We start from the raw sequence: 19,915 nt of genomic DNA, 5'->3' as shown, positions 1-19,915 counted from the left end.
ATAGCAGATTTTACAATGCCAGGTGACAGTATTATTAAACACTTTGGTCTTGCCTATGTAGATGAGACCAAAGGATGTTGCAACCTTTTAACCTGATCTATAGAAATCTGTAAAGTGGTTTTAACACAATTTAAATCAGATCTACACAGACAAGCCCAAACTGTATTATAACGTGTCAGGTCACTTAAAGTGTTCTATCAAGTGGCATGGTTGTATCTCTTGTATTAAAAAGGCTCTTATAGAGCAGGACCCTTGTAAACTTCACAATTAGAATGAAACAGGAAAATGAGGAAACATGTTAAATGCACCCATTCAAAATGCATGGCACAGTTGACAAGTCATGCTTTCAGCCTGCATACTTTCTGGAGAAAAAATGATTTGATGGCTCCATGTTTCACTAAAAGATGCTTTATTTTTAAATGTATCTTTTTAAAATATGGGTTTAGCACTACTGAAAAATGTAAGACAGCAAAATTGAAGACGAGAGTCCTTTATCCACAACAGTGAAAGTTTCCCCAAACCACAATGTCAATGTTCCTCAACCCTGACCTAGAGGAACCACCTCTAGGGATGAGAGGGCAGCTCAGCTTCCAGGCCTACTATTTTTTCTTGGAAAAACAAGCAAGCATCTACAGCGATGACAATTTTTGTAATGTGGACAACAGTCCCACTAGGAACTGGATTTAGAAAGATTCTTCATTTCACCCTGGGGTCATTATTCTTCTGTCAAATGGTAATACATTTTGGATATAATCAATTGCATCAACTTTTTTTTTTAAACAGAATATAGGAACCACTTGTATTGATCCTACGTTATGTCAGGAGAGTCTGGCTCATCCAGTTGCAGTTCTTTTCGCATTGATCCTTCTATCTCTGCTGCCAAAGAGTCCTATCAAAAACAAACAAACTCTTGTCATATCATGAAATTAATATTCCCACCATTTAGTAAGATTTCTAGATTTCTAGCAAGAAGTTCTAAAATTAAAAACTGATTTCAGTGTCGGTAGACTAATCAAAAAATCTGAATAGCCGATGTAATAACAAATAATAATTACTATTTGTACTTCTATAATGCCTACCATCGGATGAGCACTTTACAAACATTATTGCAAATGGCATCACAATGCCACTGCAAGGTAGAGAAAATGAGATGAGGAAATGGAGGCACAGAGAGGTTAAGTGACTTGCTCAAAGATGCCAAGAAAATGTAGGTTCTGTTATCACCTACACATACATCTCCTGACTTCCAGTCCTGTATTTCTGGCATAAAATCATGCTTCCCTTCATGTACAAGTCATTACATATTTAATAGTAGAGTGGGTGGGTTTTCCCCCACTTTTTCTTTCACACACTAAAACTAGAATATATTCACAGGTTTTCTTTTTTTAATGTACTTCTTATAAAATTGTAATGACTACCTTGGCACAATATGTTTCCAAGGCTATTCGTGTCTCAGCAGTGTTTAAAAGCTCTGGGCTGGACTTTGAGTCATCAAGTCTTTACAGCTGGGTACTAATCCCCTAAAATGGACCACATTTTTATTATTGCTTAGTTAAATGCTAGTAAGTCCCCAAGTCCATTAAATGCTTGACATCCAACATCCTAAGTGACTGGAAAAAAAAATGTAACGAAGCATACAACTCCTCCTTAGCTCATGCATTTCACAAGAAGCTACCAGCTGCATTTGTACAATAACCAGTTGTATTTGAGGAGACCTGGATCTTAAATGTGTTTTAAATTGGCCCATACTTGATATTAAAAAGGAAATGTAAAAATAGCAAACTACAAACTTTACTGGGGTTCTGCTATGTGTGTACGAAGATGCTCTAGTCAAAAGAAGTTTTTTATTGCTCTCTCGATAGCGGGAAATGGAGAAACAGTGAGAAATTGAGAAAATGACAGAGAGCCAGATTCTGCTGCTTAGTTATACTGGTGTAACTCACACATCTTCACTACAGTCACTCGGTAAATCTGTGCCACTGAGATCAATGGAATTACTTCAGAGATCCATACCAGTGTAACATGGCAAAATTGCTCTGGAAAATGTTTATGTAGTATTTTTTTCATTATTTGTACTGTAGTAGCGCTTTGAGGTTTCACGCTGATCATAAACCCATTATGCGGGGCACTGTACAAGCACATTTAAACATCATCTCACCATGGGGAAGAGGCCCAGCGAGTGGTAGCGACGTGATATGGCATTTGGCATCGTCTTGTTCCGAAGGTTCTTCAGCTCCTCCTGCGCCTCATGAAGCATTTCCATGCACTCTGCATACTTGTCTTCCAGCTCCCGCAACTGTAACAAGCATAGTCAGAAAGATTCCCACGGCTGCACAATAGCCCTGCAAGTGCCACAATTACTTTAACTTCTGCGGGTGGGAAACTGTTTAAAAAGAGAATAAATGCTGTATTTATCCGAAATTTTGGATTGTTCTTTGTGAGTACAGTAAATGCAAATTTCCCCAGGTCGTCTTTCACTCTGCTAATAGGCCTAACCCATAACCTAAAGGTGCCAACCACGACAGGCGCAGAAGGTAGTTATACCTCCTACCCCATTTCAATCCTTGTTTTCCTAAGATGGCTAACAAGATTGCCATTTCATGTCAATTGTGTGCGCGCGCGGACACACTGGTACATACGTTTATGGGAACAGGGACCTGTGAGAGGAATGCATTGCTGCATCGAGAAATGGACTGGGACCAAGAACTCATTTCACATAGACCAGTCATGAGGGGCCAAAAGCTTTTTTTGTCATTAGTAGTCTTGGTTGGATTAAAATGGTAATTTAGAAGTGAAAAGCTGCTGTCCTATTACCAAATCACTCTAGTATTACCCACGATACTTACTTCTGCCGTGAGCTGACGCTGGGCATCTTTAGCTGCTCCCAAATGCTGGACAAGTTCTTCATTTTCAACTGCACACTAAAATATATCAAACAGTGGTAGACACACTAATACAATGGATTATATGTTTTTTTCCCAGGACAACTGTTAATTATGTGAATAGTGAAATTCTCCCACTCTCCTTCCTGTGGGACATTTATATTACATCTCTACCCCAATATAACGCTGTCCTCGGGAGCCAAAAAATCTTATTGCATTATAGGTGAAACCGCGTTAAATCTAACTTGCTTTGATCCGCCAGAGTGCGCAGCCCCGCCCCCCAAGAGCACTGCTCTACTGCGTTATATCTGAATTCATGTTATATCGGGGTAGAGGTGTATATATGTATCTGCATTGGCTAGATGGTCATGAGATTGCATCTAGTATTAAAATATTTCTCTCCTCTCAAATTCACATCTAGGCTCTGGGAAATCAATAGATATCCTTTATCTGAAACACCTATGGTGAAATCCTACTCTGCTGAAATCAATGTCAGAATATCACCTCTATTTACTCAAGATGAATTTAACCATTGTTTTTGATGCATTATATTTAATATGAAATGGGTAAATCAGGTATCCATATCTTTCTATAAGAAAAACCTTAAAGGCAGGTCTGCTTTTTACATTAAAAAATGACCATGCAAGAGATTTAAAGTCAAACAAGACTGCCACATATGGGAGAGAAAGGAAAAGTTCCTAAGGGGTGTAATAAACAGTATTGCTTACAGATTTTGCCTTTTTCTGTAGATCAACTATCTGAGAAAGAAGATGGGTGATCTCTTCCTGCTGCCGGGCAGCATCTTCAGTTTTCTTTGCTAACTCCTCCGAGATACTGGAAATCTGGATGTTTGCATCCCCTTTAACAAGAGAGAAGCAATCACAACTCAACGCCCACTGTATATAAAAAGAGGTTCTTTTTGAAGAATGTTGCTTAATGCAGCAGAATCTTTTTCGAAAACGTGGAAAGACACTTTCTCAAAGAGACATTAATAACAAAAACAACAACAACAAAAATATTTAAAAATATAGAGGATCGATGCTGCAATGTGAGCTGTATACTTGCTAGCAAGATTTCCTATTGTGGGCAAAACTGACATCTTGCAAATACAGTGAAGATGGTGTACCAAGGCTGTATATTAAACTGTGATAGAAATAGTAAAGTTCAATAGTAAGACTCACTGTAAAATTGTTTGCACATTGAAATGCACTGAAAATTCAAAACATTCATTCTATTTCACTGTAACTGGGTTTCACTGTAACATTCAAACATGTTAAGCAGCCAGGTCAAACCTGTCTCTCTCAACAACAGAAAGATAGGTACATTAGATTAAATTGCAGCAAGAGATTTAGGTCAGACATTAGGAAGAACTTCCTAACTGTCAGGGTTGTTAAGCACTCCTAGGGAGGTTGTGGAATTGTGATTATTGGAGCTTTTTAAGAAGAGGTTAGTCAAACACCTGTCTGGTATGGTCTAGATCAGGGGTCTGCAACCTTTCAGAAGTGAGGTGCCAAGTCTTCATTTATTCACTGTAATTTAAGGTTTCGCGTGCCAGTTATACATTTTAACATTTTTAGAAGGTCTCTCTCTACAAGTCTATATTATATAACTAAACTATTATTGTATGTAAAATAAATAATAGTGCAGCAAGGTGAGTGGGGCCGGCGGCCCGAACCCCAGACTGGCTGCAGGCCGAGCGGGGCCGGCAGCCCGAACCCCAGACCGGCTGCGGGCCAAGTGGCTCAGCCCGCTCCCGGTTTGGTGTTCTGTCTGCTGGCTCCTGTCAGTCGGGGTCCCAGCCGCCAGCCCCGCTCAGCCTGCTGCCGGCCAAGGGTTCCGTTCATCCAGGCAGGTAGCAGGCTGAGTGGGGCCGGCAGCCAGGACTCGGGCTGGCAGTAAAGCATCACTAAAAATCGGCTTGCGTGCCACCATTGACATGTGTGCTGCAGGTTGCTGACTCCTGGTCTAGATAGTACTTAGTCCTGCCACAGTGCAAGGCACTGGACTACTTGACCTATTGAAGTCCCATCCCGTCCTACATTTCTAAGATTAGAGCATTTTTTTAGTGTCTTGCAGTGGAAATTAGGCTTAAAGCAAACTTTTGCATTAACGATAATTTCATGGCCACTTTCCCACTAACTGTGCAGTAAATGAGATCCAGTTCAACTTCATACAAGAAGTTTTAGAATGCCTGAAAATAGTTTTATTTCATGCATAAAGTTGCAGTCGTAATGGTGCAAGTGCTGCTGTGTTTTAAGTTCTTTGAGCCTGATGCTTCACCTGATAGAAAAGTAAGAACATATTTAGAGAAGATAGTCCTGTAACACTGGAACATCCAAACTTTGCCAGCAGAGGCGACACTGTCAGCCTGCTAGGAGCCTGAAGGCTGCACTTAATTTAAATCAAATGGAAGAAAATGCAGCAGCTGTCATCTATAATACATAGGTGTGGCCCAGAGAAACTGCAAGTCCCAGCACACATTGCTCCATCAAGTTCAAGCAGCTACTGTAGCACTCAGTGAGCTGCACTTTGGCTACCTCTGCATGTATCATAATACAGCTTAACTGGTATTTTCTTGTTAATCACAGGGAAGAAATGCTAATGTATTCACCTACCCTCACTCACTAAGAGGAAGAAACGTATCTTTAAATAAAAAATGTTATGCACATTCTCTTTAAGCCTAAATTGTCTGTTGTGCATTGGTACCTAATAAGTAGGATTGGAAAGATTAGACTTTTATATGTAAATGTCCATTTCACTGTACACATACAAACCAATGAAAAAATATTTTCATTGACAATAATCCATATTTACAGACAGGCAAAGAAAGAAAAATGCTGCTTGAAAACTTAAGAGTTAGAATCTTGTGATTTCAACTTTGAATTATGCTTGTTACAAATGGACTAGTGAATGAATAGTAAAAACAGGTCTGATTACTTGATTTAATTGTATTTACTTTTTATATTTTGACACGTGATGCCTCAATGCCATTCAATAATTCTGACTCCCCCATATTTACTCCCAACTCCGAACATTTAAATAAAAAACCAAAATCTTAAAACCCATAATTTCACACAACTGTGAAAATTTAAAATGGATAAAATGCTTACAAGTAAACATTGATGTTATCAATATTATCTACTGAAGCTATAAAAAAAATAATCAAATTCTGCCAAGCCTACTAATAAATCATCTGAAAGTTTCCATCTCTTTCAATGCCTGATCATTATGTCTTCATATGGATACTGTAGATATATTCTAATGTTACATTTTAGTTCAAGGACTTGTACTTAAAGCTGAATTATCTTGACATTAAATGTGGTTTAAGTGATGTAATTCCAATATGAAATGTAAAACTGACAGTCTGAAAGATGGCTCTGCCTTTCTCCCACATTATTTCATAAAGTAAAGGTAGAAAAGTGACAAGAGTGCAGGGACTTTTAGTATTTTGTTTCTCTTCTCATGAGCAGTCTTAGAAGAGAGACAGATAATACTAGTAAGGTAATGAAGAACCACAAGGTAAATGACTCATTTAAATGTATGAATTTACAGCTCAATCTAAATGTGGCAGAACACAATAATTACAGGGACAGGGTGGATAAGGTAATCTCTTTTATCCAACCCACTTCTGTTAGTGATAAGAGGCAAGCTTTTGAGCTACACAGTGCTGTTCCTTAGATCTGGGAAAGGCATCCAGAGTGTAACAGCTAAATATAAAAACAGTGCCTTTCCCAGACCTGAGAAAGAGCTTGGTGTAGCTCAAAAACTTGCCTCTCTCACTAACAGAAGTTGGTCCAATAAAAGATCCTACCTCACCCACCTTGTCTCTCTAATATCCTGGGATCCACATGGTTACAACACTGAACACAACAATATCAGATGTGAAAAAGGAGAAAAAAAAAGGACATACTCAGCTCTTTTACACAGTCATTTACAAGCTGCTGTTCTTTCTCTTCGTAAGTAATTGTTTCAGTCTTCAGCTGACAGGCCTGTTCAAAAGGTCCACATCAAAATATGGCACATTAGCATCTTGGTTGTATCCTAATCTGTTGCAGTGTTTCCATTTGCTTCAAAAAAGCAAATCCTTTTTTTAAATCGCAACTCTAGGAAGACAGTGAGAAAACCCCAACTCCCCTGGTCTCCTCTTAATCTCTAAAAAAAGGGACCAAATGAACATTTAGCACCCACAGATTTGATGCAGAAATTTGCACCACTAGGTGTCACTATTCTAACAGGAATGAAGATGACCATAACCACATGCAGGGAGTACACAATGTATAAATTGATCAACTAGGAACAGATACGTTTTGAGATCTCTAAAATAGATGAAGATATTACATATTTAAATTAAACACTATATTTTACATTTCATCCAAAGCATTGGATACGCAATTGGACTTAAACGTAAAGTGTTTTTATAACCCCTGATGCCAGAAGACTTTCACTTCCAGCCCCACCTTAATTACCCTCACAATACCCACAACATAATATTTACACTACTTATCTTCCCTGGGTGTTTTCATAGTAAAGGTGCAGCAGATTGCACTTTGATCAAAACATATTTTATAGAAGAGCGACTTACATTTGTGATGGAAAGTTAATTTGTGAATCTGAGAATGGTATTTCGTCTAAACACCAATGAGAGTTTGCAAATTATAACATATCCCCCAATACTTGAAGTTCAAAAACTGCATTGAAAATTCACAAATGTAATTATTTATCTGGTACGTGGCCGTCACAACGAACATATATTAATTCTGGTGGACTCCATCAACCACATACATGTTTTTTATTCTTTTGAACAGTCCCAAAATGAAAGGAAAAAGAGGAATCCACAAAAAACAATGTTAAAATAATGTTAAAGGCCTGACTTGAAACCCACAAATTAAGGCCATATATAGAGTTTAAGATACTACTGCCTCTCTCTAGACTTAGGTAAGACATTTGTGCCTATTGCTAACACTGGTATGGGTTAAGGATCCTATGCTAACCTGCAGGTGCAGCAACGGTCAGCCATGTTCTAACACCTTTTTTGTTTTTAGCCTGCGTGACCCTCTCAAGTTCTAGGCTATAACACGGTCCCTTAACACTATGTTGTCCCCTCCACATGAAGCCTTTGCTCTGAATTTCCTGAAATGCATAGGTTTCAATTGGACTCAACACTATTTTAAGATCAAAATTGGTGATGTGCTATATTACAAGGGGATCTGTTATGTAAGAGAGCCCTCCTCTGTGAGGGTTTCCATTAATATTTTTTAACAATCATCAGCAGAGCACTGGTTTTCAAAGGGAGAGGGAAGCAGGGCTGCAATTATTAAAAACAAAGTATACAAGGGAGTGATTTCACCTCTGATCTAAGCACAACATTCTCCTCTTCAAGGTCCTTGAGTTTCTTTTGAAGAGAATCCAAGTGAAAATAGTTTTGGACGGAGGAGGAAGACTCATTCCTCTTCAGCCTGGTAACATAACCATTAACATTTAGTTTAGGCCCATTTTACATGAAGTGGAAATGACAAATGGGAAAAGGCTTAACAGAGGTCCCATAACAGCCAGAGTTGTGTGAAACTCAGACCTTTCACTTTAAGTTATTTGTGACAACACATATTTTCATCTCATTTTAAAAGTGAACGTGACAATTTTCCTTATTCCTCCCACTTCCTGTGGGAAAGCTATTCATTCACTGATATGAGGAAGAAAGCAACTTTCACATGCAGACTTACAAAAAATAACACAATAGCTTCATGAATCATGTTGCACATGCTTCACTTGAATGCTGCAATAACTCTGCAGACAAGTGGACAAGGGCAGGCAGCCTCCTCAAAGTCTGCCGTGCTGCTCAGACAGGTAACTGTCCAGAGAAGACTGTAATCCATGCGTTATCCCCTCCCTCTGCTGTCAAACAGTGCATAATATTTTAGCAATGTCTCAAGTCTTTGCCAGCCAACACAATGTGAGTATGCAGGTGAGTCTTCCATCACTTGGCCAGATTTTCCCCTGCAGACAGAAAGATGGTATGGTGGGGTGGTACATGCCAGGTGGCTCACTGATCCTGTGGGGTGGTCTGTGCCAGCTCCAATGTGAGTTAGAGTAGCCTATGGTATCATATGTCACTGTCCTCCCGTCCTCATTTTTCCTTCTCTCCCCACATTTGAATCAGTTCAGTTACTCCAATATTAACATTAACAAATGAAAATGTTCGGTGCAAGTTGGAGGTTTAAGTTATGAATGTAGCTTTATTCTATTCAGAATTAATTTTGCCACCCTGAAGGGTATCAACACTGCTCTTAAACTTCCTACTATTATCCCTGGAAGGTTCAGATTCAGGAAAAGTGAACTGATCTGGTAACTTACGGTGTTGAGCAGATGGACTCTGGCTCACTTTCTTCAGCAGCACTGGTATAAAACTGAAGCAGCTCATCCTTCATGGACAGTTCATGGCGCAACTGAGAAACCTGAGCAAAAAAGAGCGCAAATCTATCACTTCCCTTCCAAGCACATTTATATTTTTAATAATTAAAATCAATTTGTTTTTCATCTTTCATATGTTTCCTTCAGACTAGGCAAGAGCCCACTGTACCACTTTGATGAATGGACTGGAAACAATGTTTACTTCTTGAAAAACCTTTAAGCAGTCATTTGATTTTTTTTCTCTTTTTAAAGAAAGCAAGAATCCAATTACCCACTGCTATTAAAGGAAACGAGAAGACAATGATCTGTCTCATTTCACTCCACAAGCCTGATTCACCGTCCCAGGTTTACACCAGCATTACTCCATTGATTTCAATGGAGTAAAGCCATGGTAAATCAGGCCTAGCATTTCTTTTCTGCTGCATTTGACACAATGACTATAAACCATCTCACTTGGGCATGGTCCTGGCCATCATTATCCCTGTCTTTGTGACTTTCAGACTGGATTATCATAATTCTCTCCATATAGAGTTACCTTTGGACACCACTCTAAAGTTTTAGTTGGTGCAGAATGTAGCAGATCCACTGTTCAGTAGGTTTTGCCACAGGGTGCACATTACATCAGTGTTGCATAGACTGCAAAGAACTATTGGATTCTGAGTGCATTTTGAAAAGTGATTCTATAGAATTGGTATCATAGAATCCCATGCTTATTATATCTTACTCTGTATCAAATATGCTCATTTTAGGAATGAAAAGGTGTAGATTTTTATTTCCTAATTACCAGCTCTGCAGAAACAATCTAAAATCCAAAACCCATTTTATAAGTCCTCACTCAGATGAGAGGTCCATTAACCACGAGCAACAGTTTGCAGGATGAAGCCCACTATTTCTCCAACACTGTAGGACTCTAAGTATTTATTAACATGAAAACATCAATCATATCATATATTTTATTCATTAACTAGATAGAGATCATCTTATCTTTCATATGTTACCTTTTGCTCTAGTGGATTAAAAGTCTTATTTCAGAGTAGTATTTTCCCCCTTCTGACTGTAAAAGAGGAAATGAAAACTAGCTCTGATGAAAAACAGTCTGGAAATGAGTGTGGTGGGCTCAGTGCACCAAACACTAATCTTTAACGATCATCAAACACTAACTCAGGTGCAATATCTAGCAATTAACATGAAAATTACAAAGCTCTGCTGTTTAAGAGTGACCATAAATTGCTGGTCCCTGGGCTGACAGACCCCGTGGAGGATGAGCTAGCTAGCACTGCATTAGCTGCTGCAGGAGCACATAACAGAGATGATGAGAACAGGAAAGAAGTTTAGGGTTAAAGTAAATAGAATAACCCAGAATAACTATGAAAAGCAAAAACCCAACCAACCATCTCCTTCCACTCTAACTTAGACTGACAGTTCACTTTACTCTGGCTCTTAGATCAGATTTCAAAGCAGGCAGGAGTAGGTTGCACATGGTAATGTCATATTTCAGCAAAAGGACAGAAATTTTGATCTTGGAGCTGCAGCATCCTTAATTTTTGAACACTGCAACACAGCACCGGGTGGGCAGGCTTTACTTGGGAAACTACACTCATTTGTGTTACCTAAAGGTTGAACAGCTATTTCTGCAGTCAACGCAATTTATAATCAAGAGAATTTGTCCAATACAACATTGAAGACTTTAGTAAAATACTTCCAAAACAGCAGGTACCCGGTGACTAAAGTGCACCGACATATAGTACAGCATTTGCTTCAGTGCACTCACCTTTTGTTCTCTAGTGCCAAACAGTAGGTCTGAGTCTCAGTTTTCATAATTTAGTACTACTGGAAAGAGTTGTACAGGGTAGAAATTAGTAGCAATTAGATAAGACTGGGAAGGGAAGGGTTCTGTCCTCTTGACAGAAGGAAAAATGAAATTCAAACTGTTTTGAAGTGATCACACAAAAGCCGCTTGTGGCAGGTGAAGGAGTCATTGGTATTTAAGAAGGGCAAAGTAAGAATAAAGAGAAAAACAATATAAAGAGAAAAACTGGCCTGAAACATGTGGGTTAATGTCACAGTTTTCATCAGAACATGATCAGAGTCTATTCCACACAATGATGGAAAGGCTGCACTACTCATGAGTAAAGAGGTCAGGTCATCCCATAAAATCTATATATCATACTCCACCATCAGGTATGTTGTATGTGTCATATGCTGCACTATTTTAGGAATGTTTAAAAGAAATGTATAGGGATTATATATTGTATTCCTCTGGCTGCAAAGCCAGTTGCCTTAGTTATCATGCCTCCCAACTGAACAGGACTCAGAGGAAATCTCAAAACCCACTAAAACTAACCTCAGATTTTCTACATATGAAAGTGTTATGACTGTAACTGTATCATGTGCTAACAGCGAGTTGTTGGTCCCTGGTCCCACTGGGAGGCTGGCAATTTCCTAGATGAATCATGACATTTTTTGTTTAAGAAAGCTGTGAATAACGCAGGGAAACTGGCAATGCTGTCAAAGGTGAGTGAGTAATTCATTTGTCACTTGCCTTGGAATTTCTCCCATAGAGATCACCTCCATATATTGGGTGTATTTCCATGCATCATGCACCTGTGACTGCCTCACCCACAACTTGCTCATTATACCATTGCTCAGATTTACCCTAACATCACATATCCCAGAGAAGCTTCCATAAACAGACATTTTCTAAAAACCAACCTGTTTTCAACCCCTCCCACCAACTGTGGAATTTCTCAACCTTTCTTAATCTTCCCCCAAGAAGGGCATCCGCAAGATGGGCAGGATTCAGCTCAAGGTCATCAAGTGTTTCCAGGAGGGACCTGGAACTCACTTTTAGCTCCTCAAGGCAGCAAGCTAACAGACATTACGTTGTGACATTTTCAGTTAAGCTGGCTCTCTACTCAGGGAGATACAATAAATAATCCTGATGATAATTTTCAGAACTCTCAACATTTCTCAAATATGTTTATAATACTTCACAGGTAGCACATACAATATACATTATAGTGTTCTATGGTGTTTTTATTTATTTTTTTAAAATAGCATTCATTTGAGATGATCTGTACCATGTCATCCTATACACAGACTCACAATATGTATACAAAGAACCTAGCACATTAGTATTGCTATCCAAAATGGTGATATACATACATACATATCACAAAAACGTTCAAGGACACATATACACCACCAGACTCTTCCACATTTTACTGAAAAATAGCAAAACCACTGCACCATAAGCCAGAAGGTTTTAACAAATCTACATGGGCGACACTAAGTCCCAGACCATTAGTTCTGTTTAATATCTATTTATTTAACCTCACAAGTCACTTTTCTGCTTTCTGAAGCAGACCATATGATGAAGAAGCATCATTCATCATGTGATAGAACGCACACAGTAATTTATTCTGAGCCACTCAAGCACCTGATGGATATGAAGCTGGGTATGTTAAAGAGGCATGATACCAAAGGGATACAGAAAGCACAATACACATGATTTTAGTGATCGTGGATTACTAAAATCTCACTTTATATGAATAATACACCTTAAATAGAATGGTATGATGTTTATGTTCATCTGCAGTAGGGAAGCAGGTTCAGCATTTAAGTGATTTTATTTAAAAACCAAAACTGAAATCAGCTTGAATACAGAAAAGAAGTGGGGGGGGAGGGGAACGGAAGGGGATGAAAAATAATCTCTTACAGGTGGGAAAGGAGAGAAACAAACCAAGAAGTGATAATCACTGAGATATGGGGGGAGAAGAAACAAAAGAAAAAAAAGCTGAAGAAAGAGAAGTGCAAACAATGAACCTAGGTAAAAAGGGAGCCAGAGAAGTTAGGGGAAAATATTGGAAAGAAAGAAGGGGGAGGAAATGTAGGGAAAGGAGGGGAATACAGTCAAAATGGGGTTTGAGGAAAGTGCTGGGGGGGTGAAGTAAAATAAAATAGGGACAAATATGTTTAAGAAAAGAATTTGGCCTGAGGTGGAGCAAAATTGACTGGCCCATAGTTTTCTTTAAAATTTCCCTTTTTTTGGAGCCCTGTAGGCCAAATGATCTCATCAATCATATTTGTAGAACGAACTTTGTATAATGTTCTGTTAGAATCGCTATGGTCAGACTGGCATCCTATACACAGTCATCAGAAAGTTAAACTATGCACAAGCTAAAGCTAGAGGGAAGAGGTTTTCTGGACCTGCAGCATCATTAGATGTAGAGACAGTACATACGTGTATGACCTTACCTCTTCCCTGATATGCTCTACTTGCTCCTCAAGGAATTCATTTCTCTCAGTTAGTGATTTATTCTTCTTTAACAATGACTGGCCAATTCGAGCAGCTAATTCTAAATCCCGCTCTTTCTGTAAAAGGGAAAGAAAAGAACATTGATTTCCAATGCTTTTGTTCACTTAGAAAATAACTAGTTCTCCCATGTCAAGAAAAGGTTAAATCTGTGCTAGAAAAAAGGAAAGAATTAATATTCTTAAAAAACAAAAAAACCAACGACTTTTGCTCATTTTCTTGTCCTATTCCTGCTTAGACTACACCTACATAATCCAGAAAAATTGACATATACAGTTAATGAACCACACAAATGAAAGCATAGCCTTACTGTCTAATGTAAAAATGTTAATTGAAGCAAATCTAATTCCAGTTCTTTTATTCTATTTGAAAAATTACTGTCATGTCAGTAACCATGCAATTTTTTTTGCACCTTTTGGTAGAGAGTTTGCAGGGAGCATTACAGATTATATTTTAAGAGCTCTGAAAGCACAGCAAAGCACAGATATAAGCAGATAGAATACACTTGGATATGCTGACATGCTTCTCAGTTTCTCCTCTGCTCCACTTGAAAACAAATTCCAGTAAGTGTACGCAGCAGCTGTGAAAGTGCATTATACTATCTTTTGATAGCTTCACAAAGAAAGGTGACTATGTTAAAGTCAGTAAGCCAAACTATAGCTCTAAGTCACCGCCTCCTGCAGGCGGACAGGGACACAGGTGGTATACTTAGAGGGAGTTGATCCGGCCAACATGCCTGTGGGGGCTCTGAAGGAACTCCTGGAGATGTGGAGATGAAAGAACTCAGATGTAGCAGCCATACCACCTTTTGAAAGGGTGCAATGCACATTACCATCCCCTGGGATTGGGCCAGCTCTAGTAGCATGCCTCTGTCCTCCCCAGGGTTGACTAGCCCATCAGTCACACAAGTCTAAAGACATCCTGCTTCCTCCATCCAAGTGCCCAGTTACAGGAGGAGGTTCTCTATGCTCTCTCCTCACACATACAGGGCCAGCCCTACCCTGTGTGGACAGTAAACCATGATAAATATACTACAGATTGGGGACCTGATCCTGCTAATGCACACGCCTAACAGAAGTAGTCCCAACTGATGTAAAACACATGATGTAAAACAGCAGGACCAAGGCATTAGAGAGTGAGCCCTTTTGAACAGAGCAATGAATTTAGGGTGTCTCAACTTTGCAGCACTTATTATATGATTTTGAATTACCAAGATGCATTTTTACTGTGTCACGACTGTAAAAGTCTACGTGCAGTAATGGTGCCAATTTCCTGGTTTAGCCTTCTCTCCTCTTGCTCAGTTCCTTCCTCTGAGAACTAAACATATCCCTTTCAGTTTATTTGCTAAAAGTAGCTATTACGTGCTTGTTTATTCTGGCTGACAACTGTCACACTCATCATCACTAACATTTATTGACTGTAATATGGATGATAAAGACAGTCTATGACAAGAAGCTAGTGATTCATTGCCAGTGACATAGGTTCACAATAATTTCATGTATTTCAAGGGTCTCCATGCAGTAGAAGATTAGAAAAGCAGACAGCAATTACCAGTGCTGATATAATTCTTAAATAATTTAAGATAGTTTGCAGATCTGGTAGTGCTGTCTCCAAGTGATTTCCAATATATCAAGCTAAGTCTACTTTTGCATTAGAAACCAAGGGCCCTATCCAGCCAAAATTATGCATGGCCTTCCAGACCATGAAAGTTCCAGGCGGCCATACAAAATATGCTAATGGGGTGTAATAGGCCAGAATATACAGCTGGCCCACTGCACAAAGTCAAAATGAAAAAGAAAAATATTCGCAGCAGATAGTACTACAGAGAGGAAGGAAGGGCCCTGTGGATCCCAGAGCTGGAGCTCCTGCCCAAGACTGAACATCTACATTGCAATTAAACAGCGCCTTAAACCTAAGCCACCTGGCACGGGCCAGCCATGGGTTTTTAATTGCAGTGTGGACATACCCTTTGGGTCTCAATTTGGAACCATGGGGATAATAGCACTTCCCTTCCTCCCAGGAGTGAGGATAAAAACATTAAAGATTGTGAAGTGCTCAGATACTGTGACTTGTCAGCTCGAATTGGAGGGGTGTCTCCTTACAATCACCATTTGGGGGAGAGGAGTGTATGCCCACACATGTGCATATGAGAAAAAGAGATTTAACAAGAAACTTTGGCTCAATGAGCCTCATATATTCTCTCACTGAGCAACATTAGAGAATTTAGCAAAAGATGCACCATTGTCAGGTCACGTGGCCTCTAACAGCCAGACAGAGAAGAACTCCCTCTGCTTTAGACTATTGGTTCAGTGCATCCCACACTGTTCCCAGGGGCTAGACTGCTACAGCTCTATAGAAATCAAACTTTGTGGACTCAGGGAGGAGACAGGCTTGGGCAGATGCAGAATGATCAGCTCTGCCACTACTAGAAGGGGTGATGGAAGGAACTACCACCTCAGAACAGCAAGCAGGCACACAAATAATTTTGTGTTGGCTACAGCCCTATGTAAATAAACCACCACCACGCGCTTCTAGAGTTATGAGAGAATTTAAGAAATTTTCATATTCAAAGAAAACCAGGGGATATTTGTAAGTTTCCAGATGGATATAACACTTGCTTACCAAACCATGCAAATGAATCTAAGCAAATGAACAAGCAAAAAGAGCATGAGGTGAATGCATAATACAAGAGTAATTAGAACAGTTATCAATGGCATGCTACAGATATAATCACTGTAAGTGAAGTATCTGGGGTTTAACATGAATAGTACATATGAAACTGTTTTTAAAGATTTCAGGTGAAAGCATAACCAAAGGCCTCAATTTTACAACCAAGATACACTAATGCAGGCACTTGCGCTCTTGCAGTCAAAGAATGCACCAGTTCAGGTACTTTGGGTTAGCACTGCATTAAATGGGTCTGCTGTACTAAGAGAGCTTTGTAGTGCGAAACAAATGCAGCACTACCACAATATGAAGCAGACCAAAATACAAAGATTTAAGTTCTAAACTGTCAAGAACAAAGACCGCATTGTTAGTCTTCATCTGAATAATGCGTTGCAAACATAATTTCCAAAAATATTTGCTTACGTTTACTTTAAAAATATAATTTGATTAATATTAAGTTATTAGGATATTTAGTGAGTACAAAAATTTTATGCTGTAGGTCTTTTAACTCTCTGCTATTACTTGAAATGTTTAGCCTCAATCACAATAAATTAATGGCTATATATTACGGAGGCTATATAAATATAAAGGCACCAGAATGCATTAAAGAAAAACTTGGAGACAGGGCAGAGAAAAGTACATGGGAAAGGAGGAGAGATTTTTTATCATCAATTGGTAACTATATATTTTCCTAAAGATTTATGATCACGGAGATCTCAATAATAAATATACATAATATAAACAATAAATAGACTTGTGAGCTTTATGTGCTCTAGCTTTAAAACAAACATTTATAATACTGTGCATATTTGGAAAACAAAACTACACTCTCTCACTTCCTCTTCCCCCCACCAACATCACGATTTCATTAAACCTTAACTTTTTTCCTCACATCATTCAGTATGCTGTGTCACTTTTTGTATTCTGGTAACAGTGAGATAAAACTGCTTTAGCTACGTATGAACAGGTGGTGAATTTGTACAAATGACGTAAACAAACTAAGCACCTTTTATTAATAAAAGGTTTGTCCCTTACCAATATAGCGACTGTGCATTTAGAATATTTGTTTCACGATGACTGAAAACAAATGGGCAATTTCTATCAACACAGATTCTTTCACTATCTATGTTATGTCTTTGTCATAAAGTGAACAGCTGTGTAAAAGAATACTTGCCTCTTCTAGAAGTCGTGTAACAGCATCTATGTCATTGTATGTTTTAGTCATCTGGCCCACTCTTTCAGCACATAAAACTGTTGGAAAACAAGACACAAATTCATTATATCTGCCACTCAAACTAAACAAAATTAAGAATTACTTGCAAAAAATAAGGATTTTAAATTTTAATCCTAAAATTAATCTAAACTATATCTGTTTACTGAATTATTTTAAGTTTTGGGAAAACATTAAGAACCATGAAAACAATAAACTCAACAAGAAAAAAATTTCATTTTAGTGTTTCATATTGAACTGAGAAGATTGGCATTTCTGTTTTGTAGCAGGAATTTGCTTTTGTCAATTTTTTTTTCAGGTCCTGTATGTACTGTAATCCTAGGAATGTTAAAGGCCTTATGATCACCATGAAGTGTTTTTAAAGTCCATACATATTAAACTGCTCAACACAAACAAATTCAGAACCTCAAACCTGGAATTTTGTGTGTAAAGCAGCTAAATTTACTTTCGATTAAATGCAAATTGAAAAATTGTCTTGCAAGTCTAAGGGGGAAGATAGTCACGACAAAACTTTATAGATTTCTCAAACCATTAAGAGAGAATCAATCAACGAGTACTCTAAACAATGCAAAAACAAAAAAAAATGTGCAAAGACTTATTGTGTCACCTTTACGTTGAGCCATGTCTTACTCCATTAGTCCCTATTGGAGTAGAACCGACGGGACAGCTCATAGAAGATACTGCTCTGTGTGAGGTTGGCAAAACTGGGCTCTATCATATAAGACTGCGTAGCGGATATAAAATATATACACAGTTCAGATTCTGGATGAGCCAGATATAATGGCCCTGGTAAATAAATCATGTATCTGGTAACAAAAGCATGTCACAAAGACTGTAGTATTACTATCTAAAACAATTCATACCTGAAATGGATGTGAAACACTTAAATGAAACCAGTGTTATTACCCTGCTGAATAATCTGGGGAAAATTTTGTTCTACTGCATGACTTTTTCTTGAAGGAGACATAGTGACCTTGGTTGAGTCTCAGAAATATTGAGATTTCTAAACAGAACACAAATAAATTTGGAAAAATAAGATCAGCAGCTCTTGTTTTACTCATATGAACCCTTCTTTTCCATCCACCAGTGTTTTTATGGCTTAAACAGTCCATTCTGGAAAAGAGAGACTGTTAATACAGTTATATTAGTTGATTACATTGATTTCTGCAGAGGAGACTGCTGTAAGGCAACTATTCTTCACAAGTGAATTTATCTTTGACAGAGTTTCACTTACAGCTGATGCACAGTTTGGGCGATGCTGTTCTAAGGTGGTTAATTCAGTATAAAGAAATCAAGTCCAAATTACTTAAAAATAATTGCACGCTGTGTGGTTAAACCTGACACCACAGATTAGGTAGCATACAACTGACAACAACTGATATACACCAATGAATAAAAATAGTAGCTGATTAGGCATCCTGTTGCCTTACCAACCCAAATTGTCAAAGCATTTTAGGATCAAATCCTCTAAATATTTAGGTATATGCTTAACTTTTAGCTTTGCAAGCAATCCCAGTGAACTCCATAGGACTTCCTGCAGAAATTTTGCAGAATCAGGAATTTTAGCTTACACTATTCTAAACCTAATTTAAAAAAGTTAGCAAGCGCTAACTAAAAGCTTACAGCTAGAAATTTATACCCCCAAAAACTTATTAGATAAGAGAATAAAAATGAAATACAGAATGAATATATGCTACAGTGTAAACATAAACATGCTTCATTTACAAACTACATGTTTGCAGAAACCAACTGTTTTCTGCCAAGAAATATTCGACTTGCGAAAATCAGGAGCATAGAGGAAGCAGGAAACTGGAGTAATCATTGCACAGAGAATCTTTTCATGAAAACATAATACAAATCTTTTCTTTCTGTTAACTACGTAACTTTAAAATGTCCATTCATAAAGAAGTTTAATGTAACCATAAAAACAAAAGTTTCCAACACAATAATACATAAAACACCTAAAATGCCTACTGTAAATACTGACACAGACCAACATTTTATTATCCCAAACAACTGTTCAGACACAGTTTCCTTGGCTATAACTCTCCCTCAGCAACGCTGGTAAATTAATGTTTGGGATTGCCATTAGCAAACCCTAACACTGCCACCGTTTGTGACTAAGGCAACATGACACCACCCTAGTGACCGCAAAACTATCATCATCGTGATAAAATCCAAACAAGTAGATAACAGTGTCGTGTTCCCATGGGCTGAGCAAGGTCATTTGACTGGGAGAAAGGTTGATAAGGGCTGGTACGTGCAGTTGCTAACTCAACTATTTCTTCAGAACTTGCTACACAACCTTTAAAAGGAGGATATCAGCACATTTTGTTATTAAGCAGCAATGTCAAGACAATTAAAGTCACGTAATGCATGACTGAAACAGTCTTTTGCACACACAAATCAAAA

The 19,915-nt window shown here is 38.3% G+C and overlaps 1 protein-coding gene across 8 annotated transcripts in view; it reads right to left on the bottom strand.

The window, feature by feature from the left end:
* Nucleotides 1-19,915, bottom strand: part of TRAK1 (trafficking kinesin protein 1) — a 122,816-nt gene that overhangs the window by 25,560 nt on the left and 77,341 nt on the right. For all 8 annotated transcript variants that reach the window (XM_030551193.1, XM_030551194.1, XM_030551196.1 and 5 more), the window contains 9 exons: nt 17,447-17,523; nt 13,548-13,664; nt 9,234-9,334; nt 8,230-8,338; nt 6,793-6,871; nt 3,611-3,741; nt 2,847-2,921; nt 2,159-2,296; nt 813-889 (listed from right to left, as the gene is read on the bottom strand). In XM_030551193.1, the coding sequence (XP_030407053.1) occupies nt 813-889; nt 2,159-2,296; nt 2,847-2,921; nt 3,611-3,741; nt 6,793-6,871; nt 8,230-8,338; nt 9,234-9,334; nt 13,548-13,664; nt 17,447-17,497 (878 nt within the window). In that variant the 5' untranslated portion in view covers nt 17,498-17,523. The remainder of the gene's footprint in view (nt 1-812; nt 890-2,158; nt 2,297-2,846; nt 2,922-3,610; nt 3,742-6,792; nt 6,872-8,229; nt 8,339-9,233; nt 9,335-13,547; nt 13,665-17,446; nt 17,524-19,915) is intronic.

Source organism: Gopherus evgoodei, chromosome 2, assembly GCF_007399415.2.
Source record: "Gopherus evgoodei ecotype Sinaloan lineage chromosome 2, rGopEvg1_v1.p, whole genome shotgun sequence".
NCBI lineage: Eukaryota > Metazoa > Chordata > Testudines > Testudinidae > Gopherus > Gopherus evgoodei.
This window is presented reverse-complemented; position numbering and strand designations above follow the sequence as displayed.